This window comes from Arachis stenosperma, chromosome 10, assembly GCF_014773155.1.
Source record: "Arachis stenosperma cultivar V10309 chromosome 10, arast.V10309.gnm1.PFL2, whole genome shotgun sequence".
NCBI lineage: Eukaryota > Viridiplantae > Streptophyta > Magnoliopsida > Fabales > Fabaceae > Arachis > Arachis stenosperma.
In genome coordinates, this window is record NC_080386.1 from 14,677,077 (window position 1) to 14,699,518 (window position 22,442).

Below are 22,442 nucleotides of genomic sequence, written 5' to 3' on the forward strand. Positions count from 1 at the left end.
GCGCCGACCTGACTCTCTAAAGTCATTTCGCGCTCAACAAGACGTGAAACCGTGGCGTCCGACTCTTCCAACTTCTTCTCAGCAGTAGTGACCTTCTTCTCGGCAGCAGTAGCTTTCTTCTCGGCGACGTCAAGCTTCTCATTAGATTGGGTCAGCTGTTCCCGGAGAGTCTCAACTTCGCGTTTAAGCTCATTATTAGCCTTTCCAGCAGATTCCAACCTCCTGCGAAGAGATTCCATCCCGGACAGCTCGAACTCGGCTTTCCGAGCTATCACTGCGCCGCATAAGAGAATACGATACATCCACCTCGCTTGCCCGGCAAGGGATGACTCATGAAAATGCTCTTCAGTACCGGGAATCAGCTGAGAATCAATAAAGTTCCCGGAGTCGAAGTTCTTCTCCATTACAGTAAGAACCCCCTCAGGACTGCTAGACATCTTCCTCTTCCTTTTGAAGCTAGGAACCTCCTCCACCTCGTCATCGGCAGCAGGGTTGGACGTCGAACCCCCAGTGCCGACCACCTCGCGGAAGGGGGAAACGTGAACCACCTTGTCACCTTGGACCGAGGCATCCTGAGCCGAGGTGCCGGTCTTTTTGACCGTAGCCCTATGCTCGGAATTGGCCTTGTCCTCCGGGGGAGCAGCAGATTTCTCATTACCTCCCTCGTCGTCACTTGCGCACAGGAAGGTTTGGAACAAGTTAGGGAGACCCGTTATCTCGGCAGACATTCCCACTGTAAAAAGAAAAAAGAAGTCCGTTAGTTGCAATGAGTTATTATGAAAAGCAAGAAGCTAAAAGACAAAGCAAGCAAAAACTTCTCACAAATATAGTTCCGACCGGCCTCCCGGTCACCCATGAGGAGGTGAGGATTCACGTGATTCCTCCCAAAGATCGCCAGCAACACATCGGCAATCCTCCTGTCCACCGCAGACATGCCCTTATAGGATACTTTAACAAAGGCATTGGACCCTGCCCCGAAGCTCCAATAAGTCGGGATAAGGCGTGCCCCCTCCAGCGACAACCAAAAGGGATGACGACCTTTGACAGGGCGGACCTTGAAATATTTATCCTTAAATCCGTGATAGGAATCCTCAAACAGACCAAAAATCCTCCGACCTTGGGCAGACCAGAAGGACATGAATCCCTTCTTATGTTTCCCTTCCTTCGAAGGGTTTGTAAGATTGAAAAAGAAAAGAAAAACATCTACAGACACCGGCAGCTCGAGATATTCACAAACCATCTCGAAACAGCGGATTGAAACCCAGCTGTTCGGATGCAACTGCGACGGCGCCACGGAAACCCGACCTAGAAGCGCCATTTGGAAGGCGGAAAACGGAATACGGACCCCCACTTGGGTAAACATGGATTTGTAGAACCAAATCCAATCGGCAACTCGGGGAGCGTGGAAATTAAGCTCGTACAAGCGCTCATGAGGAGCCGGGACGAAGACGTCGTAATTGGCCTCCTCGTCGGTCCCTCCGCATAAGTACTCGTTTTGACGGAACTCGGTGAGCTCCTCCTCGCCCATTTGGTTGGGAGAGTCCCTCACGTCAGAAACAACCCAGGCGTAGGGGTCGTACGCCGCGGGAGAAGGGGAAACCCGGGAGGCGGTGCGAGCCATACCTACATGCGGGGACCATCCAGTCAGTCTAAGAGGTCGGGTGCTCGGAGCGAATACAGAAGCTACCCCCACACTACTCCCCAACTAAGGCTAAACACAATTAAAAACGTGTAAAAGGTCCAAACAAAGTCACACTAAGAGTGGCAACCCCCCCTTAGGACCTAAGACCAACCTTCATCAAGATAAACATACGGCATGCACAAAAGAAATAATGGCAGAAGCAAAAGAATGACAAAAAGATAAAGGAAGTTACCTGTGTATATAACAAAAATCTGGAAAGAAGGCAGCAACAAATGCCCTGAAATTGATAAGGGAGAAGAGGATGGAGGTTGGCAGAATCGGAATTGGAAGAGATGATCACTAAATGAATCTCAAAAGCACTACTGAACAGTTTTAAAAACCACCACCAGAAGAAGCGCGAAAGTCGAGGGGCATATCAGTCTTTGCATAAAGGGTTTTAAACCTATTATGAGCATTTAATGCTCGGCGCGAAAAACGAGGCAGTAACTGATCACCGCAGTAACAAACAGGCACGCGCGAAAAGGGCACGTCCTCTCCACGGACGTCCGAATTGGCGACAACGCAAGAGGTCAGGAATGTCGCGTCACCAACAGCCCGCGCGGTTGTTGCTCACGCGTCGGGGGCACTGTTACGGCCTGGCCCAAGAAAGAACTTGGGCCTACCCGACCCGAGTACCACCCGACCTCTTCGATCAGGTGACCCGAACCTGTCCGACCCGCGCATCCTCCCAGGACAGCTGGCCGCCACAACTGTACAAGGAATCTTCGAAGAAGGTGGGTTCTGCCCTCCTGGGGCCCACACCTGACATGGTATATAAGGGAAGGGTCCTACACTCCCTCGAGGTACGTCACACTTTCTACCTAGCCTATTCCCCACCTGCACACTAGCTGACTAGAGCGTCGGAGTGTCTTTTGCAGGTGGCACCCCCTTTTTTTCCTCAACAAGAGCTCGGCTACCCGGTGGATCCAAACCTAGCACGACCACGATCAAAGCGTTCTCACCCCCTCAAGTGTTCACCCGAGTTGTCCGGTAACCGCTGCACCGAACATACATTAAAATTTTTATATTTTACGTATTTTATTGATTGGATGTTAATGTTTTAGACACGTGATCTTCTAATATTTTTTTTAAACCAAAATTTGTGTTGTACACCAAAATTTGTGTGTTGTGCACCGATATATAAAGTGTGTCTTTTTTCATTTTGGGTTCTAATGTTCTAGGCATATAGTCAGGGGTGAAAGTGGGCCGGGCTACTCGATGGGACTCGGCTCGTATTATGCTCAGCTCGACCCGGTTTGTTTTAGTAAACAGACTAAGCTTGGAGTTTTTGTAAAACCTATTAGTTAAAACTTAAAAGGTCAGATCATAGGTTTTAAAAAATGCCTACGAAACTCGTTGGATTGGCTCGTCAAAATATTTTTTTGTAAAAATAAATTATTTTTAGTTTAGATTTTTAACTATTCACTTATATTAAACACAAAACAAATTAAAAAGAATCAATCATCAATACTAATTAAGATCGTAATTTTTTTTCAAAAAAAAATTATGAATTGTAAGTATGATTATGATATGTGACTAAAGATTGATATATAAATTTTTTTTTTTTTACAAATTATGAATTATAAGTTTTAGAATCTATTTAATGTGAATTTAGATTTTGTAAGTTTATTATTTTTTGAGTTCTAATTCACGAAACAGGTTTTTCAAATAGGTTTGTGAGTTTGTCAAGCTTTAAATAAGCCGAGCTTAAGCCTAAAAAAAGCCTATAAGAGATAATAAGTCTAGGCTTAGGCCGTCTATTTACAACATTAGTCAGTTTTGTCAAAGTCAAAGTTCAGCTTGGCCTAGTTCATTTCTATCCCTACATGTAGTCTTTTAAGAAAATTTATGATATATATTATGCATCAAAATTTATGTGTTGTACATCAAAATTTTTATGCTCTAATTTTTTGAACACATATAAGAGAAGAAGAAAATGAAAACTACAATGATGATAATAAAAAAAAAGATGAAGAGAAAAAAAATTGAACATGTGTGAATGTAGATGCTATGGATTCTACCATATCACAAGAATTACATGATGTACAATTGTACATCACTATCCTTTGGCTTAGCTTCTTTCCCTTCTCCTTCAAGTAAGTTTGATTATCATGGAAAAAACGAAAGCCATTTTCCCCATTTGATTTGATGATTATAAATTTATAATGGCATGAAGATTATAATGGGTTGCTGATTGATAAGCACCAGATTTTACAATAGACTTTTGAGAATTTTTAAATTTATTAGGCATTACTAATTTATACCAACTCCAAAAAAACTTACAAGGCTCAGATGCTCATTTCTTTTGTTAGAAAGGAAAAATTCAGTATGTTGTATCTTAATTAATTTATTTTTGTTACAGAAGTATTACACTTTGTAAAAATTTCAAATTATAGTAGTAGAAAAAGAATTATAGATATGTTATCATACAATACATCTAATATTATGTTCTCTAATATCAAGACCTCACTAATGAAAGCATGTTTTATATTATCTTATAAATGCATTTCCATCATCATATACAACACAACTAAAAACAATCCAAAATAAAATAGATCACCATTTCATCTCAAACACTATTATTGCATGATATAAATCTCTGATTTAGTTACTGTCTCATGCAAATCAGTCCAATTTCTACTTATCAGTAACTAATCATAGGACAACTAGAACCGTAAACATGGTAACCTTGGCAATCACATCAAATCCAGAGCATAAGAGTTATAAAGAAGCTGATATACCCTCTTTCCGATACAACAATCTACAATGAGGTCAGCACATTAAAACAGAACAATATTTGTACATAGATACTCGGCGTGAAATTCAATGCTCATGGAAACACTGATAGATACAAAAAGAGTTATTGCGCACTAAGGCTTAAGGATTTACAACAATCCTAGTATATGTAAAGGACTTGGATGACTTTAAATACTTTTGAGGAATGGAAATGACACAATCAAACCAAGGAATTGATTTGTGCCAGAAGAAATAGGACATTGCTAAGGATTTTAGATTTTTGAACAGCAAATCAATTAGCACTCCAAAATACAAAGTTATCAAAGAAAGATAACACTCCTTAGAAGTTAGAAGACATCACAAGTTATAAGAAATTGATTGGAAGGTTACTCTATTTGACAAGTGTATATTTTTCAGACAATTATATATTCATGAGAAAAAGAAAATGAATCCTTTTGTATTCCGTTGTTATATGGTGTGTAGCCGTGTAGTATATATCTACACGTAAAATAGAAAGAAAAGTTTGAATCTTTTTATATTTATTGTGATATCACATATTTAAGAGTGAAAACACAAGTTATTTTTTAAAAGACATAAATCTGATAAGAGATAAGAATTCTAATTTGAAAATTATAGATAAAATATATACATAGAAAATAACTATTTACTGTATAGAAAAATAATATATATGACTTTTGTTAAGGTCAAAACAAAAAGTACATCCCTGATAGCGCAAAACCAGATATATGCAATCAATTCACTCAGATCAAGGATTTGAATCATTGTATAAACCTTCCCACAAATTTCATACCCAAATGCAATGTTTTCCGTTAATGGTATGATATGGTAATCTAGCAGCTACAATCAAATAGAGTGAAGAACCAATGAACCATTTACATAATAGGATAAATTAAAAACCAGAGTAGGTCCAAAATATATATATGATTTTAGGTCAGTTTTATTGATTATGGTATACAAGGGTACCATTACCAATTCATTGACAACAACTAACCTATACAAAGCTCAGTGACTAAATATCAGAGGCAAAGCTTATATCACTAAATTTCATTCAGAACGTTTTCCGTTACTTGAATCAAGTTCACTGCTATCACCCAGAAAACAGAATGCAGTTGTTATTCAGGTCCGAGTATGAAAGTTAAGGAGCAGCAGGAGCAGGAAAAATGCCCAATTTTCTCCGGAGCTCTTCCAAATCTTCATCAAAATGGCGCTCATAATATACACACATAAGATCAGTGCACTGCATGCCAGCACGAATGGCCCAGGGCAAGTAGTGTTGATAAAATAAATTTCTCTGTTTTGGGTTGAATCTTGCTGTACCCCCTATGACAGACAGCATGCACATGGGAAGGTACATCTGCTCAAACTCAATTACCTTCAGTGCTGACTCCCCAATCAAGTTAGTAGGAAGGTCAAAAAGAGTATGCCAAAAGTCATGCACTTCTCGAGCCCGCATGGCTACATAGGCCAGTTCATCTGTTTCCATAAACCGCACGGGAGGTCTATCATCAGGTGAAAAGTTCCTGGATCCCATAAATCTAGCATAGGCAGCTCCAAATGTGTTTGGTGGCAGGTCCCAAGCATGTCCTACATTTGCAGATATAACACGAGGGCGCTCTAACAGCACTGCCTATCAAACAAGATCATCAAAAAGCATGGATTAGTCCTTGCTGTATATATATATATATATATATATATGTTCTTCCAAATGCAGTGGGGCCAAGGATGAATTGCCAAACATCTTATATTATTTATATATTTATTTCTGTAAAATTTTCAAAGATTTTTGGCAACTCCGAAAAAAAATTTTAACCATTCCATTCAACTTTCTAGTGACTCACTTTGGTACCATAACTTCATGGCATTTAAATAACGGACAATCCACTTTCATTCAATTTGACGAGGACTATGTTATGAGACCAAAGAGTACTGAGGTAAATTCAAGAGATAATGGAGCTGGAAGAAATGAGGAATTGGTTAGCAAGGCTGGACACGTGGAAGAGAGTGCAGAAATTATGAATTTGGGCAGACAAAGTTTCGTCTGAAAGAGTTTGTAATCAGCTGATATAAAAAGAGAATGACAAAGGAACGAAATCATGTCTAGTATGATTCTAAGGTCCAATTTTGGATTATTCTCCTTTTTCCCTTCTTAGAATGGAGAGTATTGCTCTACCATTTGCAGGTGTGGTTCAGCAGTGGAGAGTGGTGATACTAGTACTTTTTTCTACTTTTTTCCCCTACTACCAATTTAGAAATTACAGTACTGTTCCATTGGTTTCGGATTTTCTTTATTTCATCCTTTGAGCTAGAACACAATATCTACTATTCTCTTGGTTTCCTTGTAATTAAGACTTGGGTAGTTTCTGCTCCACTGAGGTTTGACTTGTTTGGGTGTTAGTAACTTCGTTATATCTAACTTATATCATAAATACTTTTGTGGATTGTTACAGACTAGTTCCGCTAAAACATGAACATCATAAATAAGTTTTAACCAATACAATAAGCAAATACAAAAACAAACTTACTCTTCCCTCTGTACTCTGCCTCATCCTTTCAAGAACTCTCTCAAAAGCAGGCTTCCCAGTTGTCTCCCCCAAAGCTGCAATCAGATCTGCCCTTCGTGGGTCTAACAATGCACCAACAGCCGAACCGACTGCAACAGCAGTCTGCTGCCATGTGTTAAGCCTGACACGACTACCTCCTATCATTGCAAGTGCAACTACACTTTGCAACCAGCAAAGCCTAACAACAAAACAGATTTTAGCCTCATAAATCATAATCCACCTCATTGTTTCAGTTTGTACAATATTAAACAGTGAATCTGACTTGAGTGATTAGCTATATAATGCTATGCAGCCCCTCAAAACGGAGCACACCGATGTCTATCATAAAGAATTTGTACAATTCAAAAGTCTATCTGGTACAATTCATGTGCCTGTAATTAATCTACAGTGGCTGCTGTGAACAATTTCAACTCTCACATTATTCATTGTCAGAAAATTCAATTCACATTAATTCCATGTACCCTAATCCATGCTTTCATGTGCCTGTAATTGTTATAATTTTTTGGTTTGAATTCACAGTAGCAATAGGTGGTGTCAGTCATTGCAATTTAACTTTGAACAAAGACTTTTCTTTAATATCTCTGCCTAAAAGCATTATACAGGTCCTTTGAGAGTTAATGAATTGAACCACAAACAAGTAGTTGTAAGTGAATTGTATTTGACTATAAAATGAGTTATATTTTTCCGCATTAAAGTTGAAGAAGGTGGCTGACAGTCAGAGTAGAGAATGTGACGCAGCGAATATAGAAGGGCAGAAATACCATTACATTCAGATGCAATAATAATCAGAAACATCAGATCACATAACAATAGTAAAACCAAGTCAGTCGTGTGCCTATATAAAGGAAGTAGAGCTGAACAACTGTCATAATTCTCTCTTTCTTAATATACTAATTATTTCAAATTCTTTCATTACATGTTTCCTACTTGAAGGGAAGAAGGGTGCAAAAACAGTATAACCTTCTTTCTCAGTCATTAACATTACCAATAACAAGGATATAACATTCTTCCAAATATGTAAACCTTTTTTCCTATATAAGAGAGTCCTTCAAGCTGAAAAAGGAGAAGCATTTTACTTTCAATAGAGTAAATGGTGTGATCTTTGTTGGAAGAGTATGTGAGAAATGCAAATAGTTTTTCCTTTGTATCATTGCTAGAAAATCAATAAGAAATTTGCTATTGAATCAGATGCAACAATTGCAAATCAAAGTTCAAAAGCAAAAATGACAAATCAGTAGTTGAATTCATCAAAACACCAAATCACATAACAATAGCAAATCAAGGGCCAAACTGATCCATCCATATTCCCCTTATGTATTATATTTATGTTGATTATATTGCCCAGATATGGAGAAAAATGTAATAAGACTTAACAATTTTCTTTAAATATTGACAATTCAAATGACAAGCAAAACAAGCAAATTAAGACTCCAGAATGTTTCATTCTTTCATAAAATAACAAGGTTTAATTATACACAAGCAAATTAAGGCTCTATTGCTCCGGCTGAATTTAATCAAGCTTAAGCACACACTGTAATTTCACCTCATAAGAGAGGCAAAACCAAAACTAATCTAATAAAATAGAAATTTGAAAATTGAACTAATCCATATTCTTAACAGAAATCAAGATATCGAGAAAGGCACACAAAAGAAGATGAGAGGAGATCGGTTAAGAGACCTGACCGGCAGCGAGAGAGAGGCACGTAACACCAGAGGAGAGCAGATCGGCGACAAGGTCACAGGTTGCAGCCTCGCTGGAGAGACATAGCTACAGCGACGGTGGAGAGAGAACACAAAGCAGCGGCCTCAGTGAGCAGATGGGAGTGATGTTGGACAAAGAAGTCGGTTGCTGTTCGGGTGTTTGACACAGACACACACCGGGGCTGCGGGAGAAGAAGATCAGGGGGTTTGGAGTAGTGAATGGAGAATGGGGTGTGCCAGTGTGGTCGTCATAGGGGTATTTTGGGGGTTTTCTCATTAATTTATTAATTTGAGATTTCAATATTTTTGTTAATAGTTTAGTGATATATATTTGGTTCTAAAACTGGACCGATTATCGAACCACTCTAGTTACTAGTTTATTTGGTCAGACTCAACTTTTTCAACTGAATTAGCTTTCAATACTGCATCATACAAAGCGGAGACAAACTTTTCAGCCACCAAATATAACCATTAGGACCTATAGACGCAATCAAAAAATAAGACGACCAAAAAATTCTGATCCCATGAAAACAAGCACAATGGCTCAAGGACGAAACAAAAATTTTTAGAACAATTCAATGACCTAAATGAAATAATAAATCAACAATTCATTGCATTTAAATGATAAACATAAGAACTACTTAAGGGAAAATTCATTGAATTTAGATTCATATTCAATCAGTTATAAGTTCATATTTTCTTCTTCTATCAATCACAATCTAAGCACAATTTCTTCTACATCGGCCTGAAATGTATTAAAAAATTATGATTTATGGCACAAACAATATGTGCAATTTAAATTATGCATTACAGTGTCACATTATGTTTTTTGTGCATAAAATTTGATTGTGACCATCTTAGAGTCAGAATTATTGTTCACATTACAAGACAGTATTACATTATTCTGGTTTGAAGCTTTGTTGTTGTTAGCTACCCCGCATTCTACAAACAGATGCAATTGCAAGATACTATGGACTAGAGAAAGGGAAAGTACTTAAGATAACTTACAGTGGTGATATCACTCAGATGCATGTCAATAAAAAATAAAGAACACACAAAACAGCAACACAGCGGAACCAAATAATCATTGAACAGGGCATAAATAAAAAACGCAGAAGTTAGCAGTGAACTGACCTTCGAAGTCTGGTTTTTTTTTGGTTGAGCTTTTGAGCAGTCTGAGCAGAGGGGTAGAAGCGCGACGGAGACGGAGGCCAGGCAACGAGCACGACTCAGAAGACGGTGGTGGGTTGGAAGAACCTACGGCTGAGCAAACGAAGAGCAGACTCAAAGCTGCAATTGGTGGGTTAGGGACTTCGAGCACGATGACCAGACGAAGATGGTGGTGCCTGAGTGCGCGACGGACGGCGGTAGGAGTGCGACGGAGCAGATGAAGACCAGGAACTGGCGCGCCGAGCTCGAGGAAGAAGCATGGACGACCAGACAACGATGGTAGCGCCTGAGCGAGACGGACGGCGGCAGTCCTTGCGGCTGTCCTGTTTCAACTTCCTTTTCTGATTTGGGGAGACGCTGTTAGGTAGGTGTTTGGAATGAAGACTGAAGGGAAGGGGAAGGAAGGTCACGCGTGCGTAAATCAGAAAAGAAAAATTTTGGTAAAGTTCAAAACGACGTAGTTTTACCTAAACTGGCTGGTTCGATCCGACCAATCGGTTTTTGACCGGTTCAATAATTTATTAGCGGTTTTTAATTAACGGTTTTACATGATTAACTAGACGATTAATATTATCGGTTCACGGTTCGATTAGTTTAACCACCGATCCGTTCAATTTTCAAAATCAACACAAATAAAATTTAAGAAGTAAAATAAAAATAATTTAAAAATATGATAAATTATATTTTTATTAGTAGTAAGCTATAGATTTAATTACTAAAAATGTATGAAATTATGTTTTTTTATATTATATTATTAAAGTGTAAGTCTTTTTTTTATTCTATTTAAAGTGAAAATTTTATACTAAATTACCTTTTGTCGCGCAGATATTTTTATCTTTGAAGATTGGAAAATATATTTAGGTCTCTGACCTCTTAAAAAATCGGACATTTAGATCCCTCCATTAAATAGGGTCTCTTAAACTTAATGGAAAAATCTGACATGGCTCACCTTGAACTGACCTGACTGTTACGGTGTCTTATGTGGAAGTAGAATTTTCAAAATAGGGACAAATTAGTCCCCTTCTTTCAAAACGACCTCGTTTGGTGAGTACCCCATCCCTTAAAGATCTTCTGGTCCTACGCTTACTCCTCCCTGCTGCTACTGCTTGTGTGCTGCCCTACTCACCACTGCTATCCTGCTGCTTGTGTGTTGCCCTGCTCGTCGATGGAAAGGTTATCCTCATGTTCGTTAGGGTTTTTGTTCTTGTTCTTCTTTTTCTTCTTTTTCTTCTTTTTGTCGAACCTTGCTTCCCCTCCTCGAATGGCGGATTTGGCACTAACATCGCCATAGGCGATGGTCAAATTCAGTCCAATAGCATTACATAAGAAAAATTCTCACTCTTACTTTTTATTTCCGATGCCATTGGCACAACAACAAAGTCAGAGGAACAATGGCTGCTCCTGAAAAATGCTTCCTCGTCATCGATCTCTCTATGAGTCATCATCATCTAATTGCTAATTTGACTTATCATTCAATTGCAGGGTGTTGAAAAAAGTACTTTCATAATCAAAGTCTTTGAGTCCCTCAAAACTTCCCATCTAAACCTCAAGCTTTAGAGATTCTACACTCGTAAACTACCCAAATTCTTCTTCGTTTCTATGAATTCATGCCATAGTTATCAAAATCATGTAATTGTTTCTTCTTTTTACGGGTGAAATTAGAAGCTCAGGTGAAAATATTGATTTTGAAATTGTCACTTTTAATGGTCACATATGCCCACTTGCCTCCGCCACCATCTCAACGTACCACCCACCTTTCTTCTTCTTCAGGTGGTATTTGAGGGTATTCATTTTTTATTCTTCAAGTTTAGAAGGCTGAAAATTTATAACAACAAAGAGCAGGAGCATAGGTGGAGGGATGGTTGTGGAATGTGCAGTAGTGTATGGTGGCAGTAGGAAGGGACGAGCCTTTAAAGTGGAGGGTACTATTCAAAACGATGTCGTTTTGAAGGAGGGGGACTAATTTGTCCCATTTTAAAAACTCTCCTTCTACGTAAGACGCCTTTAAGGGCTAGATTAGTCTAACGGAAGCCACGTCAGACTTTTCTGTTGAGTCTGTCGAACCCTATTCAATGGAAGGACTTAAATGTCTAGTTTTTTAAAAAATCAGAGAGTTAAATGTATTTTTCAATCTTCGTGGACGAAAATATCCACGAGACAAAAGGTCAATGACTTATTTATCCTTTTCTCTATTAAGAATTTAGTTTTCGACTAATGTTTTAATGTTTTATAAGTTAGCAATAACTTAGCATGCATTTAGGATTTATCAAAATAAAATATAAATAAAAATGGTTCGTATTTTATAACTATAACAGTGTATGAGTTTTTTTATTTTTAAATTATTTAAATATTTTATTTATTAAAATGTACAACGTGCAAAATATTTATTTTTTTCATTGTTATTATACATCTTAGATATAATGAACAAGAGATAAATAATACAGAAATCAGGTATTATGCATTCGAGATATATTTTTATTAAAGTGTTATACATTTCAAATACATAACTATATCTATTTATCTTTTATCTTTTATATTTCAAGATATATAATAATAGTGTAAAAATATAAATATTTTATACATCGTACATTTTAAAAAATAAAATATCTAAATAATTTAAAAATAAAAAATCCCTTTTGTTGTGTATATCCATGGGAAAATAAAAATGGATTTTTCTGTAGTCTATTGTTATATGGTGTATAGCTGTATAACTGTGTAAATATATATCTACAAGTAAAATAGAAAAAATATAATTTTTTTATATTTTATTGTCATATGACATACCTAAAAATACAAGTTATTTTTAAAACACATAAATTAATTAAAAGGTAGAATCTATATAAATAAAATTGGCTCTAGGATTATTTGGTGAAATCTTGGGCATATATATGGAGGTCAATGCTACCGTGCTGAATAAAAAAAATTATCAGCAAAGGCTAAAAATAGGCAGTGTAGTGAAGAAGTTTATGTATATGTAGGTTGTCTTAAAAGTTCCTAGACAACTTTACAGCATACTTAGAAAGTGATGGAAGAGGATAATTAATTAGATGTAATAATTTTTTGTTAATGATAATAATTATGTTCTTGGACTTTTTTTTAGGATCCAATAAATATTTGCTATGACATTGAAGTTTGATTATTTTTTTTTTGTATTATTAAACAAAGATAAAGTAATTATATTATTTGACATCGAAAAAAAAAACTCTGAAATTAAGGATTTAAAATTATTCTGAGCATGAATAATTTTTTGTGTATCTTTCTATACACACTACTTTTTCAACTATTTCTAATTATTTTCTCTTAATTTTATTAAAAAATTATCAAAAACCAATTTCTTAAATAAATATATAATGTAAATAAATAAATTAATTTCATTTTATATACAAAAATTTTATATTACTGTTCTCATTTAATTTATTATATTCACTTAATTTTAAAAAATAAAAGAAAACTACCAAAAAATAGTATTATTTTTATTAAAATAAATTCATTTTTCGTTTAAATTATATATATATATATATTTAAATTCATATTTACAAAGTTCAGAGGTTTAAAATTATTTTGATTAATTGAATTACATCAAACTAATCAGTTGAATCATCAAATTACAAAATACTTAGTACATTTAGCTTAAATTAACTAACTGAGTAAATTTATTTTAATTATAAATTACAAAATTATAAAATTATATATCATGTTGTTTTATACTTGATTAAAAATTATAAATATAATTGACTCGTCATAAATCGAAAATTCTAAATCCTAAAGTCTCAATCTTAAACTTTAACCCTCAATCTTACAAAACACACATAATTGCATCATTAAAAACTTTATATCTTAAACACTAAAACTCCAAATTTTAAAGAGCAGAAAGTGGGCACACAAAATATTAAAATTTTGAGAGACGAATTGAAAATTGTGTGACACTTGTAAATGATTTAGACAATTTATTATTTAAAAATATTATTCTTATAATTCTTTCTAGTAATTATACAATATTTAATAATACAAATCGAGAATCTTAAACTTCAAACACTAAATATTAAATCCTAAACTCTAAAGATGAATTCTAAATTTTAAATTATAAACCATAAATCCTAAACTCTATACCCTAAAATTTATGTTAGATAATTTAATAATCTGATATGCAAGATGCGGTACAAATTCTGTAAGTTTAATTTCTATCGATGTAAAAATAATTTTCTTTTCTTGTTTAAGGTGTTTTTCTATTACAGTGTAATGTAGGTTTTTTATTAATTAAAACAGCAACACAAAAGATAAATTAGGTTTTGTTTAGAAAATTAGGTTTTGTTTAAAAAAAAATAATCTAAATGAAATTAAAGAGAGTTTCAAAATCAATTTAACTTATTAGATAAAGAATTTTTTTGACATTTTTAAATTATTACAAAATATTATATAATTACTAGAAGGAATTACAAAAATAATATTTTTAAATAATAAATTGTCTAAATTATTTATAAGTGTTCCACAATTTTCAATACGTCTTTAAAATTTTAATATTTTGTGTGTCCACTTTCTATCATTTAGGATTTGTAATTTTAGTGTTTAGAATGTAAAGTTTCTAGTGATTCGATTATGTGTGTTTTGTAGGATTGAAGATTAGAGTTTAAAATTGAGACTTTAGGATTTAGGATTTAGAATTTTTGATTTGTGACGAGTTAATTATATGTAAAATTTTTAATTAAGTGTAAAATATGAAATATAATTTTGTAATTTGTAATTAAAATTAGATTTACTCAATTAGTTAATTAAAACCAAATGTACTAAGTATTTTGTAATTTAATGATTCAACTAATTAGTTTGATGTGATTCAACTAATCAAAATAATTTTAAACCTCTAAACTTTATGAATATGAATTTAAATAAATAAATATATATATAATTTAAAAAAAAGTGAACTTATTTTAATAAGAATAATGCTATTTTATGGTAGTTCTTTTTGTTTTTTAAAATTAAGTGAATATAATAAATCAAATGAAGACAGTAATACAAAATTTTTGTATATAAAATTAAATTAATTCATTTATTTACATTATATTTATTCAAAAAATTGTTTTTCGGCAATTTTTTAATAAAATTAAAAGAAAGTAATTAGAAATGGTTGAAATAGTGTGCTTAAGAAGATACTGCCAAAAACTATTCACGTTTAGGATAATCATAAATTTTTAGTTTCAGAATTCTCTTTTCTTTTTTCAATGTCAAATAATATACTTACTTCGTCTTTGTTCAATAATGCAACCAAAAAAGACCAGACTTCAATGTCATACCAAATATTTGTTGGATCCTCAAAAAAGCCCAAGAACATAATCATCATCATTAACGAAAGATTACTACATCTAATTAATTGTCCTCCTCCATCACTCTCTGGACACGCTGCAGAAGTTGTCGAAAACTTTCAAGGCAACCTACACACACGTAAACTCCTCCACTAGCCACCTATTTTCAGGACCTGCTGAAAAATTTTTTGTTCAGCATGGTAGCATAACCCATAAATGGAAGCATTTCACGTAAGGCACAATATGGTCTTAGCATACTGATGAGGCATGTACGATCAAGTTGTAATTTTTTTTATCGTTTAGATGGATTGTGAATGACTACTCTACCCTCATTTCATAATAGGAAAAGTCCATTATATATAGCTCTCAAATGAGAGAGACAAATTTTGAACCGTAGTCTTTTGGTTTTCTGTCAGGATAGTAAAGAATAAAAGTAAAGGGAGGCAGGTCATCATCAAATGCATGAACGCTATGGTGACATGTGAGCTGAGCATGCGTTGAGGAAGGGGTCTGGAACAGTGGATTCTAATTCTGAATAGAAGCTTTCCGTCGCCGAAGCTGGATATGTAGGTGTGGTTTGTCGGCATCTCGTTGAGTGAATAAGTGGCCGATTGATGCGGTGCGAGCTTTTTGGGTATACGCTGCAGATGTTATCGTAACTCACCATATGTGCTAAGGTGAGCGTTGTTAATTCTTCATTTATTGTTTATGATGAAAATGCTAATTAATCCCTTCTTCTTTATTTGAATGGTTTGGATTATGTTTCGTGGTTTGAATGAAATCTTCCAAGTAAAGTTTGGTATAATAAATTCATGTGAAAAAAGTCCTCGAGAACAAGTTGTGTAGCTGTTGGTATAGGGTGGGTTGTTCCGATGATGATGTAGTGAGTGCATTGTTAACATGTTATAATATTTTGCTTCGTTAATAGGGTTACATTAATTGGCCAGTTTGTGACGGTCAGACTGGATATTATTGTTGCCTATGCAATAGTGAAAGTTCTTTGGAACCACAAGTGGGTGGATCATTTAAACGAAGTAGCTATCGCCTATTAGGAATCAGATGAATAACATTAATCACGAACCGATATCGACGTCAACCAATTATGAATCGGCGAATCCAGATCCGAAAGATGGGCTTTTAAATGAGGTATACGACAGCGGAGAATTTGTAGATTATGATTATATTAGTTTTTTGTCATTGTGAAGATGAATGGTATAAGTTCATGAAATCTAGGGTGATTGTAGCCTTGTTAATTGTTGTGTAGGAGACACTTTTTGACACGGGCATCGAAGGGGACGAAGCGCCGAAGCGGGATTTTTAGCAATGGCGTAGACAAACACAGATCCTCAATTGACTCAGGTACCAAGTCATGTTAGCATTGAATATGTGTTGAAGACGGAGTTCTTTACCCCTGGAGAAGTAAGAAAATTCTATATGAGTTATAGTAAGCTAAAAGGTTTTGCAATAAGGAAGACTAAAAAGGTAAAAAATGTCAAAGGAGAGATCGTTAGATACACTTTTGTTTGCAACAGACAAGGGTTTAGGCACAATAAGTGGTTAGAGAAGTTGGATAGGAAAAGAAAGCACAAGGCTGAAACTCGATGCGGGTGTGTAGAAAAGATAAGGATCAAGAGGAATCATACTAATGATAATTGGTTTATTTCACAGTTTGTAGACGATCATAACTACACCCTGCTCTCAAAAGGTTTATTGGATATCTACCCTCATACAGGAATACGTCTAATGTAGAAATTTCTCAAATTAATAACTTGGGGCAAGTTGGGATAAGCATCCCAAAGATATACTAGTCATTTGCAATGCAAGTTGGGGGCTTTAACTTAGTAAGGTTTACTAAGCAAGATATGCACAATAAGGTCTGAAAGAAAAATGCTTTGCAGGATGGGGATTTAAATGCCACACTGCGATTTTTCAAATGTGCTGCCTAGAATAATAAAAAACTGTTTTGGAGGTATGAGGTAGTGGATGGATCTCATATGTGTGACCTTATATGGAGTGATGGCTGAAGTCAGGAAGATTATGAGGCATTCGGTGATGTACTCGCCTTTGATGCAACCTATAGGAGGAACAAGTATAACCTTCTTGTCATTGTTTTGTCCGGGTTAATCACCATAATCAAACATGCGTGTTTGCAATAGCAATGATTTCATGCGAGTCACAGGATTTGTATAAATGGGTGCTAAGATGGTTTCTTGAATGCATGCGGAGAAAGGCCCCAAAGACAGTTATAACTGATGGAGATCCTTCTATGAGGCTGGCTATTATGCATGTGTTTCCAGATGCGCATCAAAGACTTTGCGCGTGACATCTACTTAGGAATGCCATCACTCATAACTCACAACCATGATTCACCCAATTATTCAAATAGTGCATGCTCGCTGACATGGAGGTCAATGAATTTGAAATGCAGTGGGAGATGATGTTGACCTCTATAGAAAGAAGTTGTCATGGGCTACCGCGTACATAAGGGGCAAATTCTTCGCAGGCATAAGGACAATTTCTCAGTGTAAATCATTGCATGCTAAGTTGGGTGGGTTGTAGAGAGTAGATATGGGATATTGGACTTTGTAACAAATTTTCAAAGATGTGTCGATTTTCTTAGAGACAAGGAGGAAGAACTTGACTTTCGGTCTTTTTATGGTACCCCAGTGCTTCAAACACAGTTCTCAGAGATTGAGATGTCGGCGGCAACCCTATATACCCAAGACATTTTTTTTATAGATTTCGAGAGTCCCTTAAGTGGGCCATAAGATTTTACATTATAAACCGACAGGATTGTGAACATGGATGTTGCTATGTGATACAGAAGTATTACCGCGCGGAAGCAACCTCGCAAGTCTTGCATCAGCTGCACGATGGAACATTTCAATGTAATTGCCGTAGGATGGAGTCGTATATGATCCCTTGTGTTCATATAATTGTAGTTCTGGTTGGTATTGATATCGATTCTTTGCCGGAGACTCTAGTCCTCAAGAGGTGATGTAAAAGTGCCAAGAACAATTAACTGCCGATAGACAAGTCACTGATATAGGCGATGATGCATCCTAATACAGTAGCAAACTTGGTGTATTTGTATACCAATATAAGCATTTTGCTAAGGTGACTTGTCTAAGAGACGAGGACTACAAAGTTTCTAGTGAAAATATATCACGGGATACTATCATGTTAGAGGTCAAGAATGGGTTGCGTATAGGCCCAGATGTGAATACACACGTTAACAGTGAGGGAGTGGTGGTGTAAATGATCCGGCCCATGTGCATACAAAAGGCACTGACAAAGAAAACGATTCTCATGGAACAAAGGGGCCAAAGAAGAGAAAATGTTTCACTTGCGGGAAACTGGATCATTGCCGAACACGCTGCCCAAGTGCGCCTGCTTCATGCCAGGCATTTCATGAACTGCTAATGGTTCCCGAGTGTAGCCAGGCACAACATCAGGTTAGAACCATATGTTGTGTGTCAGTTATAATTCATCTGATTTTTAGGGTGGTCATGATATTTTTTTAAATTTGAATGATCAACGATAAAAAAATTAAGACATGCCATATGTGAATAGATCCTGAAAAATCTGGCTGAGAAAATTAAGTTGAACTTAACAACATTATTTAATAGCGGGAAATAATCAAGAAAAAGTTAGAACAATAATGCAATATAAAATCCTGATAAAAAATTTATAGTTTCAGATAAGGAAAAAACACATTAAAAAATTGATGAATAGTGGTTAAAAAAATTGACTCTTAATTAAACTCTAAATCTGTTATTAATTGGGAACCAAATTACAGTAGCTTTAAGACTGATTTGAATTTAGGTAGATCTTCACAAATCTATAGAAAACAAATAGCATCATTACTCAATGAGGATGAAATGTGACAAATAGAGTAGAAGCATCAGAAAAGTATATAAGAGACGGAAAAATATGTAAATCCAAGATGAGATATTCACAAAGTAGGACAAGCATAAATGTAGAACTGTCAAATAGCTAATTCAAGCTCTTAAGGATAGAGCCATATATTTTGTGTGACTTCAATAATTCTTATTGGAAAGATTTATTTTTATCAGAAGGGTTTCTTTTTAGTCGTATTTGAATCTATAAAGAATTCAGACCTATTGGATATAAAATAGGAAACATTTATTTACGACCCTAGTTGCCTCTTGTTACTTTGTGCAGGCGACATCGTCACATACTTCGCCGAAATGATTCAAATTTTTTTTGTCTCTGAACTTGCTGTAGGTTATGTAAGTGCCAAGAATGTCACCTAACTATTTATTGCCTTATGCTGCTCGTTTCGTTTAGATTTCCATTGGTAGTTTTGTTAATTGTGACTGAGCATCCTAATATATACAAACATGAATGTAAGTTGCAACAGGAATTGCAAACGGGGCTTGGCATGAGGAAGAGGAAACTGAGCATTGAGCTTTCAATCACATTCCCGTAATTCATGTCACAGGGGGATAGCATAGATAGATCTTGTAACCGTTTTAATTATTCCTCAAAGTGTAGTAGATAATTTTTAAGTTTACGTAGTGAGTACCAAGGCACTAACCATGTCTAATTGAAACTAGCACAAGGACACTTTATTTGACTGTGTTGGGTTGTTATGAAATATCTACTTTGAGAACTCCTTTGTTTTGTTATCATTGGCTTGTTAGCATCGTAGAAAATGTGGATGAATATGCGAAATTTTTTTTGAAGCACCATGTGTGATAATTAAAAAGTTGTCTTGTTAGGTGATGTAAAGTTTGCTCCTGTTAGGGAGCATATACATTACCAAGAGAGAAACAAATATTAACTCAAAAGTAACAATGTGCAGAGCCTGTGTGTTGTATGCTATGCGGCACAACAAAGGAAGAGTGTCAATAAAGGTTGAGCATTTCACACTCTCTTTGGGGCAAAACCTAATGAAAACATACAATACATGCAACTTAAAAAAAATTTATTCTGAGAAATGAACAACTGACCATGCAAGTTAACTAATACATATGTATACATAGTCACACCATTTGCATCTAGGGCGGGTCCATATCCAATGTCTACCACTAGGATAATACAAGTAGAGTAGATACACTAAAGTCTAGAATTAACAAAATATAATGGCAACAACTAATTTCAAAATATTTGGGCCTTGGAAATGGTTCCCAATTTCATTCTTATGCAAGCATGTAAATAAAATAGTATTTAGGAAAGGGGCAGAAAACTACACTGCACCGCCTTTGCCTTGAGGTCCACAAGAGCCTTAAGCTCACTATAGTCAGATGCGACAATCCTGATTGCTGTTTTCATCCTCAATGTGGCCTCATCACCCTGTGATATATATATATATATATATATATATATATATATATATATATATATATATATATAGTTAAGTGTCAATTTTGCCAAGGCCAAATTAATTTCTAGAAGCTAAAATGCTAACGGTGTTCTAACCAAGTTGCCAAAGATAGCTGGGGAGAATCAACCGTTGTGAGACATCTACCATATGTACTATATTCTAGAATTAACTCTATCCAATAAAAATTTTTATAGCAACAAATGAATGAGTTAAAAATGATTCGGTCTTTGTATGTACAGACGTACAGGCTGTCATGATATTTCAAAATCTGTTCCCAATCATTTGGATTATGTGGTATGGTTTGGATTGTATCAAGTCTAAAAATTATGTAAAATCTAATTAAAGGAAAGAAAAATTGGGGAGACAACATAGAATGACTTACACGCCTAGCCTGATAGGAATGCTCATGGGGTATTAATACGTCCCCAGGTGTTTGGATATGGTGAAACATGTTGAAAGTTAATCAAATTCGGCTCAAGTTTGAAAATGTTTCCGAGGCTAGCCATCTGTAGTTTCCATCACCATAAAAAGCATTTTACTTACAAAAAAAAAATAGTTGAATGATAATTAAATTTTCCATCAACAAAATGCCTTATGGGTTATGTACTATAAGGTGCATGTTGTGCTCGCACCTAGGTTCGGGCTCCATGGTTGTGCAAACATCAAGAGCATAAACAGAAGCTCTTTTTACATCCAATAATAGCATGTACCAAGTCTCAAGTGACTTGCAAATGGGTACAAATACCTGTTCAGATGAGCAGTAAAATAAAATAGCAGTTAAATAGATCCATAATGTATGTGTGAATTCTAGAGCAGTTACTAGTTCATGTTACACTTGGAGCAATCATGCCCAGACGTTAAGATGAATATTCCTTACATGCACAAGTTCTTGAGTCGGTGGCATCCAGCGTCTCGCATAGCTCTCTATTATATGTTCCATCGAAGTTTGGAACAAGATCTCAGTGGCAAAGGTTGACAGGAAGAACCAGCATTGCGGCACAGTGTTCACTTTGGCTTGAAGTGAGGAAAGCATCGCAACAGTGTTCACGACTCATATTGGGTAAAAAAAATTCCAAGTTTTTTAGATTTGCACATTTACATTCATAAATCATTAGCTGCTGTTATTAGAAAAGAATGTTAAGTCAAGTTCCAAGGTTATTACATCAAAGTGGGGCATGAAATCGGGCTTGAGGGATAAGAACTTTTCACAAGAAAGAGTGAGGCTCATAATGCTTAAATAAATTCTCAGTTTCTTTGAAAACACAACAAACATGCACATGGATTTATTAGAATCTCGTAGATATGTGATCAAACTTGAAACAATTATTGCAAGTCTTCTAATTTTACAGATTGTTACCTCATTTCATCATTTTTGGCAAAAATATAAGTCCGAATTTGGCACTCGTCCCTAGTCAGAACCATATGGGAAAGTTCTGTATTGAAAACAGCTGAATTGTTAATTATGAAAATAACACAGTGTAGCTTTACAATAAAAAATGGGACACCTACAGTAAAATTCAATCGTTCAAAGGGTTAATGATCGGGTTTTTATTACTTTACTTGCCTTAGGTATGTGGTAAACTGGGTTCTCCAGGTTTGGCGCCAGAATGCGTCCCCGACGCCCCCTTTCAGTACGATGAAACAAAGGTCGTCTGTGCGGTGTCGAGTTCAATTAGGTCTTGGGAGGAGATCGCATGGTCGCATCGTCATGGGAGGCAGCTAGCAAGTCTGCACTTGAGACCCGTGGCATCTTTAGACGCCTCAAAGCTGGTTTGGAAGAGGCACAGAGATTACAAACCCGAGTTGTACTTTCGAACTGCCCTTCAAACCTTGTATTCTGCAAAAATACAAGTTCAACCAATGTTCTGTTAGCAACCAATATCGAATGTAGATGCCGAGAGGAGGAAATATTTCATTAAATTATA

General features: G+C 35.6%; 1 protein-coding gene across 3 annotated transcripts; it reads right to left on the bottom strand.

Annotated features, from left to right (window-relative positions):
* Positions 1-5,291: 5,291 nt before the first annotated feature.
* Positions 5,292-10,247, bottom strand: LOC130955660 (ubiquinone biosynthesis protein COQ4 homolog, mitochondrial). 3 transcript variants are annotated; one of them, XM_057882579.1, is made up of 3 exons: positions 9,835-10,247; positions 6,961-7,177; positions 5,292-6,065 (listed from the first exon to the last, which is right to left on the bottom strand). In XM_057882579.1, exons 2-3 carry the CDS (start codon positions 7,141-7,143, stop codon positions 5,574-5,576), a joined length of 675 nt encoding a protein of 224 aa, XP_057738562.1. In that variant the 5' UTR covers positions 7,144-7,177; positions 9,835-10,247; the 3' UTR covers positions 5,292-5,573. The 3 variants fall into 3 exon arrangements, with proteins under 3 accessions (XP_057738562.1, XP_057738564.1, XP_057738563.1); XM_057882581.1 differs by lacking the exon at positions 9,835-10,247 and adding an exon at positions 8,683-9,059; XM_057882580.1 differs by lacking the exon at positions 9,835-10,247 and adding an exon at positions 8,678-9,059.
* Between the last annotated feature and the right edge of the window lie 12,195 nt (positions 10,248-22,442).